This window comes from Heloderma suspectum, chromosome 7 (genome assembly GCF_057233095.1).
Source record: "Heloderma suspectum isolate Gila_16-S chromosome 7, 16-S_ref, whole genome shotgun sequence".
NCBI classification, from domain to species: domain Eukaryota; kingdom Metazoa; phylum Chordata; class Lepidosauria; order Squamata; family Helodermatidae; genus Heloderma; species Heloderma suspectum.
Genome location: NC_139464.1, coordinates 77,539,665 through 77,558,795, shown reverse-complemented (window position 1 = coordinate 77,558,795; position 19,131 = coordinate 77,539,665). Strand labels below are relative to the sequence as shown.

General features: G+C 41.1%; 2 protein-coding genes across 10 annotated transcripts in view; one reads left to right on the top strand and one right to left on the bottom strand.

The window, feature by feature from the left end:
- The window catches only part of LOC146339984 (uncharacterized), a 36,191-nt gene that overhangs the window by 3,328 nt on the left and 13,732 nt on the right, over positions 1 to 19,131 (top strand). For 2 of the 6 annotated variants that reach the window (XR_014784427.1, XR_014784425.1), the window contains exon 2: positions 13,324 to 13,579. The exons of the other annotated variants lie outside the window; for them this stretch is intronic. The gene's annotated coding sequence lies outside the window, so the exon portion shown is untranslated. The remainder of the gene's footprint in view (positions 1 to 13,323; positions 13,580 to 19,131) is intronic. 6 annotated transcript variants of the gene reach the window in all.
- YAF2 (YY1 associated factor 2) overlaps positions 1,985 to 19,131 on the bottom strand; it is a 37,349-nt gene continuing 20,202 nt past the window's right edge. For 3 of the 4 annotated variants that reach the window (XM_084810702.1, XM_084810703.1, XM_084810705.1), the window contains 2 exons: positions 7,396 to 7,548; positions 1,985 to 3,672 (listed from right to left, as the gene is read on the bottom strand). In XM_084810702.1, the coding sequence (XP_084666828.1) occupies positions 3,435 to 3,672; positions 7,396 to 7,548 (391 nt within the window). In that variant the 3' untranslated portion in view covers positions 1,985 to 3,434. Of the gene's footprint in view, positions 3,673 to 4,931; positions 7,183 to 7,395; positions 7,549 to 19,131 lie in introns of those variants that run through there. The other variant, XM_084810704.1, reaches the window with a different exon arrangement.

Genomic DNA, 19,131 nt, shown 5'->3' with positions numbered 1-19,131 from the left:
CAGGGGGTTGGACTCGATGGCCTTGTAGGCCCCTTCCAACCCTACTGTTCTATGATTCTATAAGCACATGGGCTATAAAGTTAAATGACTCCAGGAAATTATATTTGCAATCGCTTTCAAATTTTGTTATGTTCAAAATGTGCTCATATAGCTTTGCAGCATTCATGAATAAGGAGTGTTTGAATGGTGGACACTGCAAAAGTACATGTTCAAAAAGTGTATTTTTTATATAAAAAATTATGATAAAATACCTACCATAGCTCAGTATTAGAGCACATGCTTTGTATCCTTGGCAGGTTTAGTCCCTGGCATCTCCAGGTAGGGCTGAGAAAGATCCCTGTCTGAAATTCTGGAGAGCTGCCGCCAGTCAGTGACAATAATAGTAAGGTAGATAGACCAATAGTCTAACTCAGAATAAGGCAGCTTCTTATATATCTACAGAAAATATAACAGCTGGGTATACAAATTACTTTTTCATTGGCAAAGCATGTTGATTTTGTTACTAGAATTTAGTCGCATGCATATGTAGCTACCATAACACTGCTTACTTGACTTTTATGTCAATATTATCTAAAGCAATGTTTTTTAAAAAGAAAAACAAATTTGCTGATATTTAGGGAAAAGTTATTATTTACATTGATCCCAATGTTAGCTTTAAAAAACAGTAATAATCTTGACATGTGTTATTTAAAATCCAATCAGGAAACTCCTATTTCATAGCATCTTATTTTAACCATGTCAGCAGTAGTCCATTGGAAAACCCCTGTTAATATTAGATTTTAGACAGCAGCACCAAGAAATGAGGTATGCAAGTTTAGGTATCACATCAGACTTTCATTTTATGCAACTAACTGTATTTCACAACTAACATTGTACAAAATAGACAGTACCATTGTGCCTGTAGAAGTACTGCAGTTAAAAACAGAAAAATACATTACTACAAGAAACCAGCAAACATCACAATTGTCAGGGGCTACAAAATTCCATTGTTCTAGCTGAAAGGCTGTTATCATATGTATTTAATATTTTGGGGTTAGATTCACTACCCAAAATCCCATCAAGTTTTCATAGTGGTTCACAAAATAAATATTTTCAATGCGAAAAAGTGAATTCCTAGCTAGAGTGTGAATAGTGCTCCCTGCAACAATAACCAGATGTACTATGTATCAAATCTGAACCAACGAATAAAAACATTAATAGCCCGATCCTATGTATATTTCTCAGAATTGAGTTCCACTGAATTCAGGGGAATTTATTCCCAGGTAAGTGTGCATAGGATTACAGTCTAAAATAAGAACACCAAATATATAAATTGACCCGACATCCTCTTGTAGCTTTGCTCTTTCATGACAGTTACTGCCATCAGCCCCAAAGTAAAGAAATATATAATGGGAGCCTTCATTTTTGAGTCAGTCTGTACCTTTGTGGGTATGATCTATTCACGAGGGTATTTATGGGTGCAAGATACTAATGTGAGCAAGTACTGGGAGCAACAGGAAAATGGCACAAGGTACAAATTAGGATGTTTTCTTCTAAGCGTGTTTACCTAGAAGTAAATTCCACTGGCAACAGTGGGGTTTACTCCCTAGTAAGTGTGTTTAGGATTGCAGCCTCAGGTTGCCAAGTAAAAATGCACAGGATTGCACTGATAGGCTGCAATCTTATAAACACTTATCTGGGAACCAATCCCATTGAACTCAACAGGACCTTTCCGAGTAGACATGCAAAGGATCATGATGTAAATTATAATGTATCACCTTTAAATAGTTTGTACATTATACAATTGAATAGAATCATTTTTGGATAGAATGTATGTTCTGATCAGTAGGTGTTCTCCATTTGATTGGCACAGTCATGTATAAAAACACTCTTAGTTACAAACCATCTTCCTTCCCACTGTATTCCTAACACTACAGTTCTAGTGAAAGAACTATTAAGTAATTTGTGCATCAAAACACTTGATTGTAAACAAAACTGCAAAACCTATACTCATAAAAATATTTTATTGGAAAGTTTACATAATACCGAATGGGACTGTAAATCTTTTTGTTGTGTATCTATATATTGCTAAATGCATAAATGTTCACAACTATATCAAAAACAAACTGCATTTTTCCTATGATTTGCTCTATAATATTTAATAAAGGATCTTTTTTTAAAAAAGCAAAAGGCTGATATAGGAACGAATGTTATATATACACACGCTACTTGCTTACTTATTCACTCTGGTGCAACATTTAATATCACTGGCCTGGATCCAAAAGGCTGCACAGGGAGTTTACACACACACACACACACACACACACACACAGCATGGCTTCCAAGGCTTACCTCTTTCAGCTGCAATCCCCTGCACCCCCCACTCCCAAGACTCAGGAGATCTTTGGGAATGGTCTCTGATGCAGTACAAAGAGCTATGGCTAAAGACGAAAAAGGAAACCACAAGCCTGCATTAAAACTCTTTTACAAACTTAAGAGCCTCTTTGGATCCCAGCCTTTAGCTGAACTGATATATCACTATAACACTGAGCAAGTCTGGGAGGAGGAAAGAAAAATAAGCCAAATGAGAACAGTATCACGTTTTGGATTTTAAAGTATCAACAGTAGTTAGATATTAAAAGTCTAGATTTTAAAAGAAAACAAAACAGAAAATGCCTACAATCTGTGAACAATTCATGTTCTATAAAATAGAATACCAGTGTATAAGGACAAGGTAGTACTACACTTGAATTATAAAGCTAAACAATTAATGCTTGTAACATATTTACTTTTTTTTGCTTGTAAACATTACAATAAATGTTCTAAATGTGTGAGGAAAATATTGTAGAAGCCAGCAACATAATTCAGTAACAGTAATCTAGTAAAATGTGTCAGACATTGGCAAAAATTCATACAAATGTTTTATTTAATAACATTTTTCCTGTTCAACCACACCAAGTACCAGCAGGTGTTTTAAAGATAATCATTACGAAAAGTCTTTTGCAGCAATAGTTGATTAAGTTGATCTTCGACTTGCATACATATAACTATGTTTCACAATTCTCAAATAATACATATGTAGGCAGCTTGAACTATGTTATATTTTTTTTTAATTCAGTACATGCCAATAGTATAGAATCCAAGAGTTGTGTTAGAATTCATTAAACTAAAGGTGGAAATGGACTTACCAGTAACACTGCATCAAGAACATTCAAACCACATTTTCATGGCACCTTTGTATATGAAGACTGAAAAGTTAATCTGGAAATGTTTCATAGATTGCAATGAAATTTAATTTCACTGTTGCACTTTGTATAAAACCGCATAAATCATATTTGACATACAAATCGTGCATGGTGATAACAAGTCATGAAAATGTGGTAACTGTTGGCAGAAGTTGTGTATATTTGCAAGTTTTGGAGAGGAAAGACTAAAGAAACCAGAGTAAATAAACTTTAATGAGATTCTCCATTCAGTGATGAGGCTTCTCCTCTAGGTGAAGATGACCTGGACATTCCTCTCTCTGTATTGTCAGAACTAGAACCGCTCTGACTGTGCTGATCTGCAGAAGCTGCACTGGAAGCAGGTGGTGACTTAGTTTTTTCTTTAAAGTCTGTAATAATGACTGTCAGATCACCAACAGTAACTTCCAAGTGTTGGGCGCTACTTCGATCCACATTTTTCAACCTGGGCCTAAAATAATATAAATAATCAAATTAAAGAGATAACTCAGAAACCCTCCCAGTCTCTTATTTTAAAGTTATCTTTGGAGCCCAAACATATAATGAAGCTAGCCTTATTCTGAATCAGATAATTGGTCTAAGATAGCATTGTCTACTCAGACTGGCAGCAGCTCTCCATTATCTCCAGCAGAGTCTTTCTCAGCCCTTTCCCCAGATTCTTATAACTAGAAATGCCAAGTACTAAACATGGAATCTTATACATGCAAAGCATGGGCTCTACCACTGAGCTCTGGCTCCACCCTCATAGCCTACTAAATACTTTGCTCACCAATACTGTAAATATAGGGATGCAAGATAGGTAAGATTTTAACTAACATTCCAATGTTCAATAAAAACAATCCAAAATGGGCTGTGCATCATTATTAACAAAGCATGGTGACTAGGGATGTCAGAGAATTCCGCCACAGATCTCAGTGAGGCCGAATGCCAGTGCATTCAGCCCACCGAAATCCGTGGCGGAACAAAGCCCCCACCCCCCCAATCCACGAAAGGCGCGCGAAACGGAGCACTTACCTGCTGCCGTCCGCGCTGACTTGCGAATGGCAGCCGCCCTGCAGCCGCCATTTGCTTCTTCATCATAGCCATGATAGGCTAAGTAAATACTTGCGTATTTACGCCTTCAAAAACCTATACCTGGCACTGCACAGGGACCATCTAAATGCTTCTAGAAAGCCACAATCCGGGCACGAATCAACAGCCCTTTCCTGCTGTTGCTCCCCAGAACTGTATTCAGAGGCATACTGCTTTGAACATGGAGGTTCATATAGGCTTGGCTGGATGTAGCATAACTTATTAAGCTGAGAGAGGTATGAGGCTTGTGTCTGCAATGTTTTTGCACTCCTCCATTTGCAACACACAATGACTGAAAACTTCTTGAATTAATTAACTAGTTTCCTGTTGCATCTGAACCAGAAAACTATAATCAGGTTCAAAACAAACCAGGATCTGAAACCACAGTTTGAAGTTGGTTTCAGATCTCCATTTATTTCAAACCTGAAAAGTGTAATTTCCTGATTTGGAAGTAATGGGAATTGATGGATAATTAACCCAGGAAACCTTTATTCATAGCACATGTTCCTGTGCTGCATAGATAATGGAGAATTAAGCAGTTCTCTTGGCCTATCACTGAAAATCGTAAGGCTGATAGAAAATGTTTTTAAGTTATTATTTTTAAAATATTTTTAATTAAACACACAGGAAGTTAGTAAATACTGTTTATTTTATTTATTCTGAAATTTATAATCAGTTTGACTAGTCCAAGAACAAGGCTCTCAAAGGAATTCAAAATCTAAAATCCTTATTATACAATAAAATAAAAAAGTCAACAGAAAACATATAATTCAAAGCAAAAGAACCACGACAACCACAGATGTTCAAAAGCAAAGGACTTCAACATCCTACTAGAGGCCCAAAAGCTTTCTGAAAAAAGCAAAGTTTTTCAACAAGCTTTTAAAAGATTGGGACCAAGCTAACCAGGCAGGCCTCCCTACGAAAGAAGTTCCAAAGATAGGATGCCACAGATGAAAAGGTCCTGGGTTTAGCCCTCATTGTTCAGGCATCCCAGAATGAAGAAATGACAGGAGGTGCTCCATAAGATACCCCAAGCTTCAGGTCATCTAGGGCAAGAGTGGGGAACCCGTGGCCCTCTAAATGCTGTTAGATCCCAACTCCTATCATCCCTGGCACTGGCCATGCTGGCTGAGGCTGAAAGACAGTGGAGTCCAAAAACATCTGATGGGCTACAAGTTCATTACCATCCCATCTATGGTTTTAGAGGTCAACACCAACACTTCAAAGAAATAAAGTGGTAATCCATGCACTTCCTTCATGGTGTGTTATATGGCCCCTTCACCTAGCCCAGAGAGTAGTCTAGCCACTACATTCTGGACCAGTTGAAGTCTTCAGAAACTCAGCAAAGTCAGCCCACGTAGAATCCACTACAGTAGTCCAAATGAGGCTACCACATGCACCAGTAACAAAATCCTCATTTCCCAGGAAATTCTGTAGCGAGCATTAGGCATACCTGGAAAAAAACTACTACTACTACCACAACCTGCAAATCAAACCAAGGATCACTGCCAAGCTGAGAACCTGTTCTTTCACCTGGAGTGTGACCCTGTTCAGAACAGGCTGAACATCAGCTGGACTGTCTACCATCAACTTCTTCTTCTTATCTGGATGGACTTTCACTTTCAGTGTATTAGCTCTAATCAAGTCAGTCACACTTTTCAAGTAACAGTTCAGGGATCCCACTGCCTCATGGGGATCAGAGGAAACAGTAAGATCTCACTGGGTGTCATCAGCATATTAGTTACTTCTTACCACAGATTTACATATGACTTCTCCCTGTGGCCTCAGGTAGATACTGAATAGAGGATGGACCCATCCATTCAATGGATGGACCCATTTTAAATCGTGGTTAAGTGGTACTACGGCCTATCTTAACTGTTGTTAATTTTGCTGTCAAGGTAACAACTGCAGTTAAGGGGTGCAGCAGCAATTCACGTTCCAACAGGGGACTAAAACATAGTTTCACAGCCACTCCCAAATGCTCAATTACAGTTAAGGACCATGATCATTACATCATAGGCATATGAACATATGAAGCTGTCTTATACGATCAGACCACTAGTTTACCTAGCCCAGTATTGTCTACTGTGACTGGCAGCAACTCACTAGTCTCGGGCAAGGATCTCTCCAAGCCGTTGTACCTGGGATCTCATGCACAATACAGAAAACAAACTCTAGTGTCAAACACTTGTTAAGTTGGAATAGTGGTTATGTTAGACGTGCAGTGTATATTAGTGCACACTAATAGATACAGCTTGCATTCTGCACGTATAGGTATGTTCCTTGCACCTATAGACATTCCTTTTCCGCATCTGAGCATTGTTATGCTGTGTAAACAAATGCAATGCGTGTAAAGAAGTGTAGTTTTCAGATTTACATCTTTGACTGTCACGGCAAATTCCCCTTTTTTCAGTCTAAGGCCACGTAAATATGTGAAGGGGGAGAACCTGGAGCCCAAATTACAATGGCTTAGTTTGCACTTTGCTGAAATGGTAGCCACTGTTATAAGGCAGACTTTATGTACCAAATTTAAAGAGAAAGGCAAATGTGTTCTGGTTTCATATTTTTCTAGAAATCTATGTTGGACCATATGAATACTAAATTTCAGTTGTTTATTAACTGTGGAATACATTTACAAATCTGATATTCTGTCAACAAGTAAATAAGGCCCAGTCATTTTATACATATAGATTAAATGCATAATGCATCCAGCAACATATGGGCATAGATACAGCTACATTTCAGGCCCTCTCCAAATAAACACACTCAGCTTTGTGGGAGCCACTTCCCCATGGTGTGATCCAATGTCGCTAGGAAGTGTTTGAATATCACAACTATGTGGGTAGGGCTGATTGTGTGGGTCTTTCCCATATGATCATCACCCTCCGTCCTAAAGATGAAAAAAAAATTATCCTTTTAATTTCATGCACACGTTTTATTTAGTCTCCATGTTTGATTAAGATGTCATGTTAAAAACCATCATAAAAAAAGAAATATGAATAACTACCGTTTTTGTTACCCTTTTTCTAAGACTTTTACAGAGGGATGAAGAACTTGACAATTTAGTAGTTTCTAAATAGCATAAAATAGTACTGAAGTTTACCTGGTTTTCTTATGACTGTTCTTTTTGCTAGTAGTTTCCTTTTCACTTTTTTCCTTTTCTACTTTGTCTTTTTTCTCTTTCTTTGATTGCGTAGGGGGCACAAATTGCTGGGTAACCTGTTGCGCAACCAGCTGAGAGACAGGTCGAGGTTTCCTGTGTGTACATATATAAGAATGTTTAAACTCCACAGCATCAGTAAACAGAATAACTTTCTGCATAACAATTATTTTTATAACTGATCAAACATTTGTGAAAAACACCCACTCAACACCAAACATTGATTACATTTATGTATAGATACACATTTCATTTTCTAAAAAATGCTAAGACACATATTCCCTTGAAGCTGGGAAGGTCCCTTGACTTCAATTGACATAAAGGTGTATAGAACGAAAGTGCCTTAAAATAATATAATAAGTTCCAAGGAAGAGCTTGAAAAGAAAATGTTCTCCCAGCACTGACCTTAGATTTCTGCCAGAGGGTATCCAGTTGTGAAGCTCTTGTAATATGAACAAAACAAAACCCAGGGAGAATTAAGTAGCAAATCAATGATGTTTTTGTAGAATGACAGTGCGATCCTATAAACGTCCACTTGGAAGGGGCAGCGCAATCCTAATTTTCAGACTCTCTGGTGGCCTGGGGGTGGGCTTAGGATAGGGTGGAGAGGAGTTCCGCTAGAAGGAGGGAATTTCACCTGCAGAAAGCTCCACAGTTGGAATGCTGTCATGGCCAGTGTTCCCACTAGGAACAGTTAGACTAAGGCCTCAAAACAGGGCATTTCAGGGACAGGTTGGAGTCAGCTTTTCAACTGCTGAATCCAAAGCTGCTCTGTTACCCTGAAAGGGGACCAAAGTGGACCCATCAGTTACACCAGCCTGCAGCTGGCATAGCTAATCAAGGGGGGGGGGGGGAGAAAAAGATCCACTGGCTGAAACACCCAGCAAAACCATCTCCCACACAATCTGCCCTGGCCAGCAGTGGGATGAGCATCCCAGCATTTATGCATGTCTATTCAAATGTAAGCCACACTGAACTCAATGGGGCTTACTTCTGAGTAGACACGACTAGGATTCCCCAGTAAATCTCTTTATTATTACCGTAAAACTTAGTAATTACATGTCTTAAAAGGAAGGAAACAGTGCATTTGTTAAATTAGAAGTGATGTAGGATTTTTTCAGTCAGGAAGATTTTCAGAAAGTTTTCTAATATCCTAAATCTGGATTAGGCAATCTTTTGGGGCCCTGGGCACATCTGGCAGTTTAAGAAACTGTCCTGAGCACCACCACAAAATGGCTGCCATGAGAGGCATGGGAAAGGACAAGTAACCTGCCTAAAATGCCGAGTACAAGGCAGAGGTGAGGTCTGAGCTCTAACACACCAGGATACAATCCTATGCACATTTAGACAGAAACAAGTTCTGCAATTCCCAGCATGCCCCAGCCAGCATGGCTGCCTAGAGAGATGCTGGGATCTGTAGGTATTTTTTCTGTCTAAATGTGCACAGGATTGTGCCTTAAACAATTCCTTTGTACCCACAGTTTTCATCACCAACAGAAATCTATTTCACAGCAATCCCAGTTGCCAGTAAGATTTTTTTTTTTTTTAAGTGGGACAAGCAGGGCTCCTTAGTGGGTGCCAAGAAAGGGTCTGTGGAAACCATATTGCCTATCCCTGTCATAAATCAACTGAAATCTGATTTAGAATATCTATCTTATATTTAATAAACCAAGTATATTATGTTAATTTTGAATGCCATATAAATACCTAAACATGTTTTTTTTTCCATTAGCCCAAAATAATTGAACAGAAATAATTGTTTAGGGGAAAAAATACAAAAATAAAACCCAGTAATGAACCTGTCAAAATAGTGCCTGACAGGGGTGGGGCCAGGTGCAAAATGGTAACTCAGCAAATTACTTACAACAGTCACCACCACCACCACCACCTGCATATACAACTATAAATTTACGTCTACAAATCAGGGATTCTACAACAACAGTCAACAATACAACTGCACAAAGACCTGGTCAAAGATAACCAAGTGATACTCTTCTGTTACAGGTGAGGAACACTGCGGCTGAGAGAGAAGTGATTACCATGGCAGAAATTTTATTTTTTACTTGCAGTTTTACTTGAAACTTTTAAACTACTTGGAGTTGGAAACCCTTGGAGATCTACCACAGGGATCCCCAACACAGTGGTCACGGGCACCATGGTGCCCACAAGCACTTCTAATGGTGCCCGCAAAGGGGTCCCCAACATGGTGCCTACAGGCACCCAATTTTTTTTATTTTTTTTTTTACCATTTTAAAAATATTTGTACATGGATTTGTATATATCCATAGCAATGAATACATATGAAATGCATACAACTTTCTAGCAATTATACATAGGCTTCAAAAGCAGACCAAATATCCAAATAAGTATCCATTTGAAGGTAGTGTCTATATGACACCCGTCCAAATATTGAAAGCAATCCATTGCCTTATTGGAGGTGAGTGTTTATCCTTCCAATGTTGTAAAATCAGGCTTTTAGCTGTCAAAGGAGCACAGAGGATCCATTTATGCCGACCATTTGTTAATTTAAATGAAGCAGGTAAATAATTTAAAAGAGCATGTACTCAATTAATGCTAAGGAATGTTCCAGTACAAAATTTATCGGTGTAATAACCTCCCCCACAAAAGAAGTAACTACTGGACATTGCTGGCTGTGCAATACAGCTAATGCTTCTTTTAAACATACGTTTTAGCAATTAGCTGAATTAGGCAATCCCTTATTAAAGAGACATTGTGGTGTCTAATAGACACCAAACCAAAGTTTTTTCTGAATAAGATGCAGCCTAAAACCCACAGACATGACAGACAGACGCCAAAGCGGCAATCCACTGATTAGACATTTTGTGATGGTGCCCACAGCAGTTTCTCAAATTCTCAAATCTGCCCACAGTTCAGGTTGGGGATCCGTGTTCTACCACATATCAACTAGAGATCTACCAGGAGATTTCCTTTCTGCCTACTCCTGTTCTAAATAGCAGTAAAAACCTATGTATGTGCTCAATGTTTTCCTAAAGATCTAAAAGGATGTTTGGATTAATTACTACTAAATACTACTACAAAATAGTAGTTGTAATTAAAGTTGTAAAAATAGTAGTTGTAATAGTAGTCATTTTATTTATTTTAGCACCAGAGCCTACCTAAAAATGAGAAAGCAAAATTTATGCAAAATTGCTGTCATAACCCCAGTACTGCTAATGCAGAGCATGAAATGCAGTTCCTAGGGCAGGAGTCCAACCTTTTTGGACCCACAGGCACATTTACAAATTTGAGAAACTGCTGTTGGCACCATTACAAAATGGTTCCCACAGAGGATATGGGAAGTCACATAATGGATGCCATGGGGTTCTGGATAGTGAAAAGTGAGATAAAGAGGGGGTGGGGGGGAGGAGAGAAATGGTGAGATTGGGAGGGAGAGGAAAACAGCAAGGCAAGGGGGTAGAGAGGAGAGGAAGTGCAAAGCTAGAGGCTGGGAGGGACAGGGCGAGAAACAGTGAGCTAAAGAGGTGTGGGGAGAGAAATAGTGAGGCTACAGGTTGAGAGGGAGGGGAAAATAGAAAGACAAAGGGAGGGCAAGAGCAAATCTAGAGGCTAGGAAGGAAGAGAAAGAAAAAGGCTAGGGAGAAGGAGAGTAATAGGGAGGAAAAGACTTGTGGGGAGAGAAATAGTGAGGCTAGAGTAGGTGGGAGGGGGGGAGACCACAAAGGGGAAATGTTTGTGTGGACAGAAGATGGGGAGGGGCCATAAAGCAACTATTTCCTTCTCTGCCTGCCTGCCAACAGCTAATCTGCACCAGGTGCAGGAACAGGAAGGAGAACCTGGTGCCCTAACATTTTTCAAGGATTTTATTTAAAAATAATTTTTTTTTGAAGGGGCAGGGAGTGGAGAGCTCTGTGGGCACTATTGGAGGTCCTCGCAGGCACCATGTTGGGGACCCCTGTCCTAGGGTAAAGATAAATTTAAAGGACAATTTGGAAGAGATACAAGTTTAATTAGGTTACAGCAGGGGGCAGTGGCTATTGTAGTGCCTATTTATAAAAAAAGCAATTGGTCAGACCCTAAGAATTATCGCCCTATAAGCCTACTGGATGGGAAAACTGGGTGTTCAGGGAGAATCTCCTAGCTGAAGAACAAGCAGGCTTCCGATGTGGCAGATCTACAGTAGACCATTGTTTTCTACTAAAATATTTGGCTGGGAAATATACATCTCCCCCTTATCACTCACTTTTTGCTGCATTTGTAGACCTTCGAGCAGCCTTTGATTCTACATCTAGACCCCGTCTTTGGCAGAAGCTTACAATTTTAAATGTGGATCATAAATTGCTCAGGAGAATACAGGGGCTGTATGAGAATTCTATCTTGCGTGTGAGAGTGTCTTCAGGTGAACTTTCAGACCCCATTATTGTTAATAAAGGAGTGCACCAGGGATGTTTGCTTGCACCTCTTTTATTTAATCTATATCTTAATGATATAGTTTCCTACTTATCTAGCCCAGACTTCTTCCCACCTCTTTTAAAGGACAGGAGTATTTCAGTGTTATTATACGCAGATGACGCTGTTCTCCTATCATATACCCAGGTGGGGATGCGTAGGTTTTTAAGAGCCCTAAGCTCATATTGTATGAGAGAAGCCCTTCAGGTCAACTATGAAAAAACTAAAATCTTAGTCATTGGCAAAAGGAGGAAAAAATACCAACGGCAGCTGGATAACCACCTGCTTGACCAGGTTAATAAATATAAATACCTAGGAGTGACATTTCAAAATTCAGGATCTTGGTCTGATCACTTGAAAGCAATAGCCCTGACAACTAATGCAACTAGTAATGCCATTCTTAGTTTTGCTGCAGGACCAGGTGGTAAGATGGTGGCCCCTTTAATAGAGATATACAAGGGTAAATTACTTCCCCAAATATTATATGGGGCACCTGCCTGGACCCATGTTAATACTGTTTCATTGGAGTCAGTGCAGCATAAATTTTTATCCAGAGTACTCGGCATTCCTAGATCCACTTCTAAGGCCATTGGTCCGACTAGAAACAGCCTGTCACTCAGTGGGAAAGCTTGTCCAAAAAGCTGCCACTTTCTTCTGGTTAAAGACAGTGTTCCAACTGGCCTCCCCTTTGGTCTTATTAGCATATGAAGCAATGGGAAGGGGCTCATGGGCAGACAAGATAACCACATCTATTTCTGAGTTGGGCTTTTCACAATCATATTTGCCTGTGAGGGGCTATGATAGAGCTAGGGAGGAGATCTCAAAGAGATTACAAGATGTTGATATCCAAACAACAATGGCTGCTGCTGCTGAAAGTCGCTCTAATAAGATCTATAAAAGCATCATGACCTCTCCGGGGAAGGTTCCCCCGTATTTGATTTCCATCACCTCACATGAATTGAGATGGCTCATGACTAGGTGCAGACTGAACTCACTCCAATTGATGGAGGTGAAAGTACATTATAGGACCCATCATGGCATGAGTGCAGATTGTCCAGCTGGTTGCCCCAAAGTAGAGGACATGATGCACTTTCTAGCAGAATGCCCACTGTACATCAATTTGAGGAAGCAATACCTTGAGCCCCTATTAGCTGCGCTTGAGGATACTCCCAGTGCAAGTATAACTCAATTATTATTAGCTGGAACAGATCATTATACATCATATAGGACTGCTAAGTTTGTCAGCCGAGCCCTGGAGAAGCGAAAGTCATTGACTGTTAAAAAAAAAAAACCTAAATCTGTAAACATGGTAATAATATGCTGGCAAATATTGTTTTAGGATTTTAAAATGTTTAATTTGTTTTTGTTAATTATTTTATTAACAATTTGTATTTTGGTTTCCCTTTTGGTTGATAAGAGAATTCTATTTGTTTTTGTATGCAGATGGCCTGATTGGCTGAAAAGTAATAAATTTCAATAGTACAGCAGGGGTAGGCAACCTTTTTGAGCTGTAGGCACCTTTGAGAATTTAAAAAATTGTCCTGGCCTCCACCACAAAATGGCTGCCACAGGAGGCATGGCAAAGAACAAGTAACCTGCCCAAAAGACTGAGTACAAGGCATAGATGACTAAACAACTCCTTTGAACCAACAGTTTTCAACACCAACAGAAACCTATTTCACAGCAATCCCAGCTCCCAGTAAGAAAATGTGTTATCTTTTTTTTAAGGGAGGGTTAGGGCACCTTGGTGGGCACCAAGACAGGTGTCAGAGGACACAGTGGTACCCATAAAGGCCATGTTGCCTACCCTTGAGTTACAGCATATTAACATTTCTAAACACCTTGACAGAATTAAATTTGCATCAATGAGTAGAAGATGTTACTGCCAACTGAGCCCTGTCAAATTCTCAACTCCTATATTGTTTTGCATGAATAAACAGAACAATACAATAGACCTCTGCAGGCTCCAGTCATCAAAAGAAGAGTCAGTTCTTCTGTTTAGTAAATTCTCTAAGATTAGAACATCCATAGCACTAGTCTTCCTTCCTTCCTTCCTTCCTCCATTTCTATACTGCCCAATAGCCTAAGCTCTGAGAATTTTGCAAAACAAAATGTGAAACCATCAAATATAACATAGTAAAGTGTAATATAAAAATTTTAAGTTTAAAACAGAACAAAATCAAAGTAAAAACCAGAGCAAGAGTTAGCAGCAGTGGAAAGATCTAAAAACACAGAAACACTGTTTTAAAACTGAAGGACTACAAAGCCTGGGGGGGAAAAGACATCCACCTGGCACCAAAAAAATCACAACTTAGGTGCCAGATGAGCTTCTGTGGGGAGGGCATTTCACAGCCTGGGAGCCACCACTGAAAAGGCCCTCTCCTTAGTAGCCACCCTCCTCATCTCTTTTGGCAGGAGCACCCAGAAAAGGGCCACTGAAGATAACCTTAGAGTCCAGGCAGGTAACCTGTCTCTAAGTGTCCTGTTTCAAAGACAGGCCCTCTATCAACATGTGTTTTCAAAACACACAGCTTCCTCTAGCTGGGAGTCCTGCCATCAGAGACACTTCAGGGTTGGTGGTAGTAACAAACAGCAATAAGGTACACTACCGATAAACAGCTTGTTCAGCAGTTCATGAAATCAAAGCAACAGAGACACTGAGGCAAAGTCAGATCCGGTCCAAGGTCCAGTGCATGAAATTCAGGTCAGGTCAGGAATTCAGGATACACAAAGCATGCACAGATACCAGCAGCAGATGACAACGTTGTTGCCAGTGACAGTTTGACCGGCCTTGCTGGTTTTTATACAGGCACTAGCCTGGACCTGCCATACTCCCAGCTGCAGCTCATTAGAGAACTTTCTGGCAAAACTGGCTATATAAGGACGGCATTCACAGAGCTGAGTTCCTGGCTTGCAGCTGGGCGCTTCTCCTAAAGGGGTGGGTTTGCTCTCTGCGCTTCATACGTTGTCTTTCATGAGGGCTGGGTGGATGCTCCACTTCTGGCTCACAATCTGAACCATCTAGAGAAGGAAAAGGCAGGCGGAGGAGGGAGGCCTCCACTGGACATTCTAGAAGGGCCTGCCTCCTCTTCAGCTGCACGTCTGACACCCTCTGGAGATGACGAAGCTGGATCACACTCAAGGGAAGAAGAATCCTTGAGCTCAGGTAAATCAAGTTCCTCTGAGGAGGCGAACTCCTTGAGGGGGGATGACACCAAGCCACTTAGGAGTTTGTAGGTTAATACCAGCACTTTGAACTGGGCCCAGAAATAACGTGCAGCCAGTGCAGATCATAAAGCACTAGTATAGTATGAGTAAATTGGCCAGGCCCCATCAACAATTTTGCTGCCCTATTTTGGACCAGCTGAAGTTTCCAGACCATTTGCAAAGGCAGCCCCACATATAACACATTGCAGTAATCTAAACAACTTAGCAGAGCATGAATAACTAAAGCTGCTTGAGTCTGTTTCCCGCCTCCCAGCTGAGCAGAGCAGAGCAGAGCAAGCTGCTCCAGCTGGTCCAGGGACTACAGAAGCAGGCAAGCTCCCAGAGAGTGAGTGAACAGAGCGAGCGGACAGGGGGAGCAAACAGGAGTTGGCCAGGGGAGTTGCAGTGGTTGAAGAGACAAAGGAGACAGAGGCTAAGAGGTAAGTGGGCTGCAGGAAGCCCAGGGGGCTGCCCTTTATCCTGATTGGCTGTGAGCTCACCAGGTGCTTCTGAGAGCTCCAACTGAATTGGAGGGGTGTGGCCTGAGTACTCCCAGCAGCTGACTGGGCAGGAAGCTTCAGTCTGTTTCCCGCCTCCCAGCTGAGCAGAGCAGAGCAAGCTGCTCCAGCTGGTCCAGGGACTACAGAAGCAGGCAAGCTCCCAGAGAGCGAGCGAACAGAGCGAGCTAACAGGGGGAGCAAACAGGAGTTGGGCAGGGGAGGTCAAGAGGGAGACCCCTAACACTTTTTTTATTATTATTTTTTAACTAACTTTTTTCCATTTATTTGTCTTGTAACACACACTTTCACACCAGTGGGACTCTGCTTTTAACCTCTACTGAGTAGAGGAGCAGGCACAGGCTAGTCTAGAACAATCACAAAGCTAGACACAAAAAGGGAAAAGAGGCTATGGAAGGACAAGACTCTCCAGTGGTGGTGACCTGCAAGGTGTGTGCAATGTTTGTTTTCTTGCCTGAGAACAACATGGCCTACACCTGCAACAAGTGCAAGTTGATCACGCTGCTGGAAGAAAAAGTAAGTGGACTGGAGCGGCGATTGTCGACCCTCCAGGGAATAAGAGAACACGAAGAGTTCTTGGACAGAATGGGGGAACTACAGCAGCAAGGGGAAGACCAGAAGCTTGAAGCGCAACAGCAAGATGAGGCAGTGGGAAATGCTGAGGTGAAGAAAAATGGAGTAGAGGATACTCCTTGGAAAAGGGTGACGTTAGGAGAAGAAGAACTAGACGCCACTCTGCACCAGTGGAAGCAGTGGAGCTGTGGAACCGATTCCAGGTACTTGCGGATGAGACTGGAGGACAGCCTGCAGAGGAAGAATCACAGGGGAACCTGCATGAGAGTGAGCAAGAGGCTGAAGGTCAGTCAAACAGAGGCGATGAAACCCAGGCCTACAAGAAGATGAAGAGAAGAGTGGTAGTAATGGGAGACTCCTTGCTGCGTGGGATCAAGACCCAAGTATGTCACAAAGACCTGTGGACTCACCAGGTATGTTGTCTCCCTGGAGGACAGATTAGAGACGTGACTGAAAGGTTGCCTGCACTCATAAAGCCCACTGACAGGTATCCCTTCTCATCTATGTGGGAACAAATGATACCGCCAAGCGGAGCTACGAAGAGATCACGTCAGACTTTGAAGCTTTGGGAAGGAAACTCAAGAACTTTGGGGCCCAGATAGTTTTCTCATCCATCCTTCCAGTAGTTAGAAGAGGGATAGAAAGGGAAAGAAAAATACTCCGGGCGAATGACTGGCTACAAAGGTGGTGCCGACGAGAGAGATTTGGATTCTGGGACCACGGGCTATACTTCCTGGAAGATGGGCTGTTGGCTAGGGACGGGTTGCACCTCACAAAGGATGGGAAGAATGTGTTTGGCCACAGCATGAAGAACTTCATCAGGAGGGCTTTAAACTGAATCCTACGGGAAGGGAGATGTAATGTTGGGGGTAACAATGGACGTAGGCGCATGTACTGCAACGGAGAGAACAGCTCTGATAGCGCCCAATAATAGTCTTCAGACACATGTAGGAAGAAAGCCAGACTATGAAGCACATGGTCTTCGATGTCTATATACTAATGCCCAGAGTATGGGAAACAAACAGAACGAACTTGAATACAAGAGGGAAATTATGACCTGATAGGTATAACTGAGACTTGGTGGGATGACTCTCATGACTGGAATACAGCAATTGAAGGATATAACTCATTCAAAAAGAACAGGAGGAACAGAAAGAGATGTGGGGTTGCACTGTATGTGAAAAATACATATCTCTGCACAGAAATACAGGAGGAGGAGCTTGGTAGCCCCATCGAGAGCATCTGGGTTGAAACAAATGGAGCAAAGAATAAAAGGAACCTGGTGGTCGGAGTCTACTACCGGTCACCCAATCAAGGAGAAGACAAGGATGAAACTTTTGAAAAGCAAATAGCCAATGTTTTAAGGAAGCATGATGTAGTAGTAATGGGGGACTTCAATTTCCCCGATATTTATTGGCCCTCATCCAGTCTGTGCCCAGGCACTGATTCAGAACAGCCACTGCCTCACCTGGATTTGATGAAAAGGAGAGATAGAGCTGGGTGTCTGTCATCCACATATTGATGTCACCTCAGCCCATACCTCCAGATAACCTCCCCCAGCAGTTTAATGTAGATGTTGAACAGTATGGGGATAAAATAGAGCCCTGTGGCACCCCATAGCATAACTGCCAAAAGACAGAGCAATAATCCCTCAGCACTACCTTCTAGAATTGGCCATCCAAGTTGGAGTGAAACCACTGCAATACAGTATCTCCAACACCCAGTCCAGATAACCTATCCAAAAGGATATCATTGATGTTACTGAAAGCTGCTGAGAGGTCCAAGGGAATCAACAAGGTCACACTCATATCCCTTGCTCAGCAAAGAACCTTCAGTAGGGCAACCAAGGCAGTTTCCATTCCAAAACCAGACCTGAATCCTGATTGAAATGCAGCTAGACAATCAATTTCATTCAAAAGTATCTGGAGTTGGCCAGCAGCCATTAGTTAGTCAATGTTAATTGAACTTTTATATTTAAAGATTATTGGTATCAGAATTAGTCTGCACTGCTGATCCTGCCTCTGCTATAAAGTGATGCCCTCCAGTACAGACTCTTGAATGCTGCTTAGTGGCGGTAGCCAGGTTTTCCAACCATACCCCTACATGTAAAACCACTGGATATTAGTTCCTTTTTTCATTAATTTTAAACAGATTTGTATCTACAGACATTTTTCCTGTTGTAAAAGCTAACTAAAGCAGCTAGATAACTAACTTTGGCCTAAACAGGATATTTTGAAAACACAAATCATTGACATAAATATACATTGTGAGCCCTGATCTATGGAGCTAGCTCCTTGTTTAAAGCTCCTTTTCCATAGGTTGAAAATATATGATTCACTCTAATTCCTAGAAAAGCAGTTAGGATACTTCCTTGTATTACATCATTCTAGCACAGTTATCAGTAAGAAGACTTGCAGACCGCAAAATTTTAATCATGTGTTTTATTTCTCACTGTATTGTTTATTATGTTTGTCTAAATGAGCTCTCATTAAAATGAGGCACTATCTTATACTTCATTACCTTGTAAAAGTACAGCTGCATGGCCTTGGTCAAAAACAAGAGTGGTGATATGTATAAGAAGCACACCAGTGGAAATGAGATTCAAACTCATGACCTCCTCTGCCTCACTCAGGGATCATTACCCTAGGACAGACTGACAGACACACACATACACACAGAACATGCCTGGTCAGTTTAATTGCTAATAGTCGTTTTGGCTGTTCTTAGCATAAATTAAAAATAATTTGGTCCTCAGAGAAAACTGACATATGATTATCAATACATAAATGGTTTAACAGGTGAGCTGAAAACACCTGGCCAACATGTGAAAGTATAGCAATGCCAGAACAGTGGGGAGCAGCATAGAACCAACCCATGATCACATACCTACTGACTAGTTTTACAATCCTTTTCACTTTATTTTTTGTGTATAAAAAGCCTAAACTGAAACAAA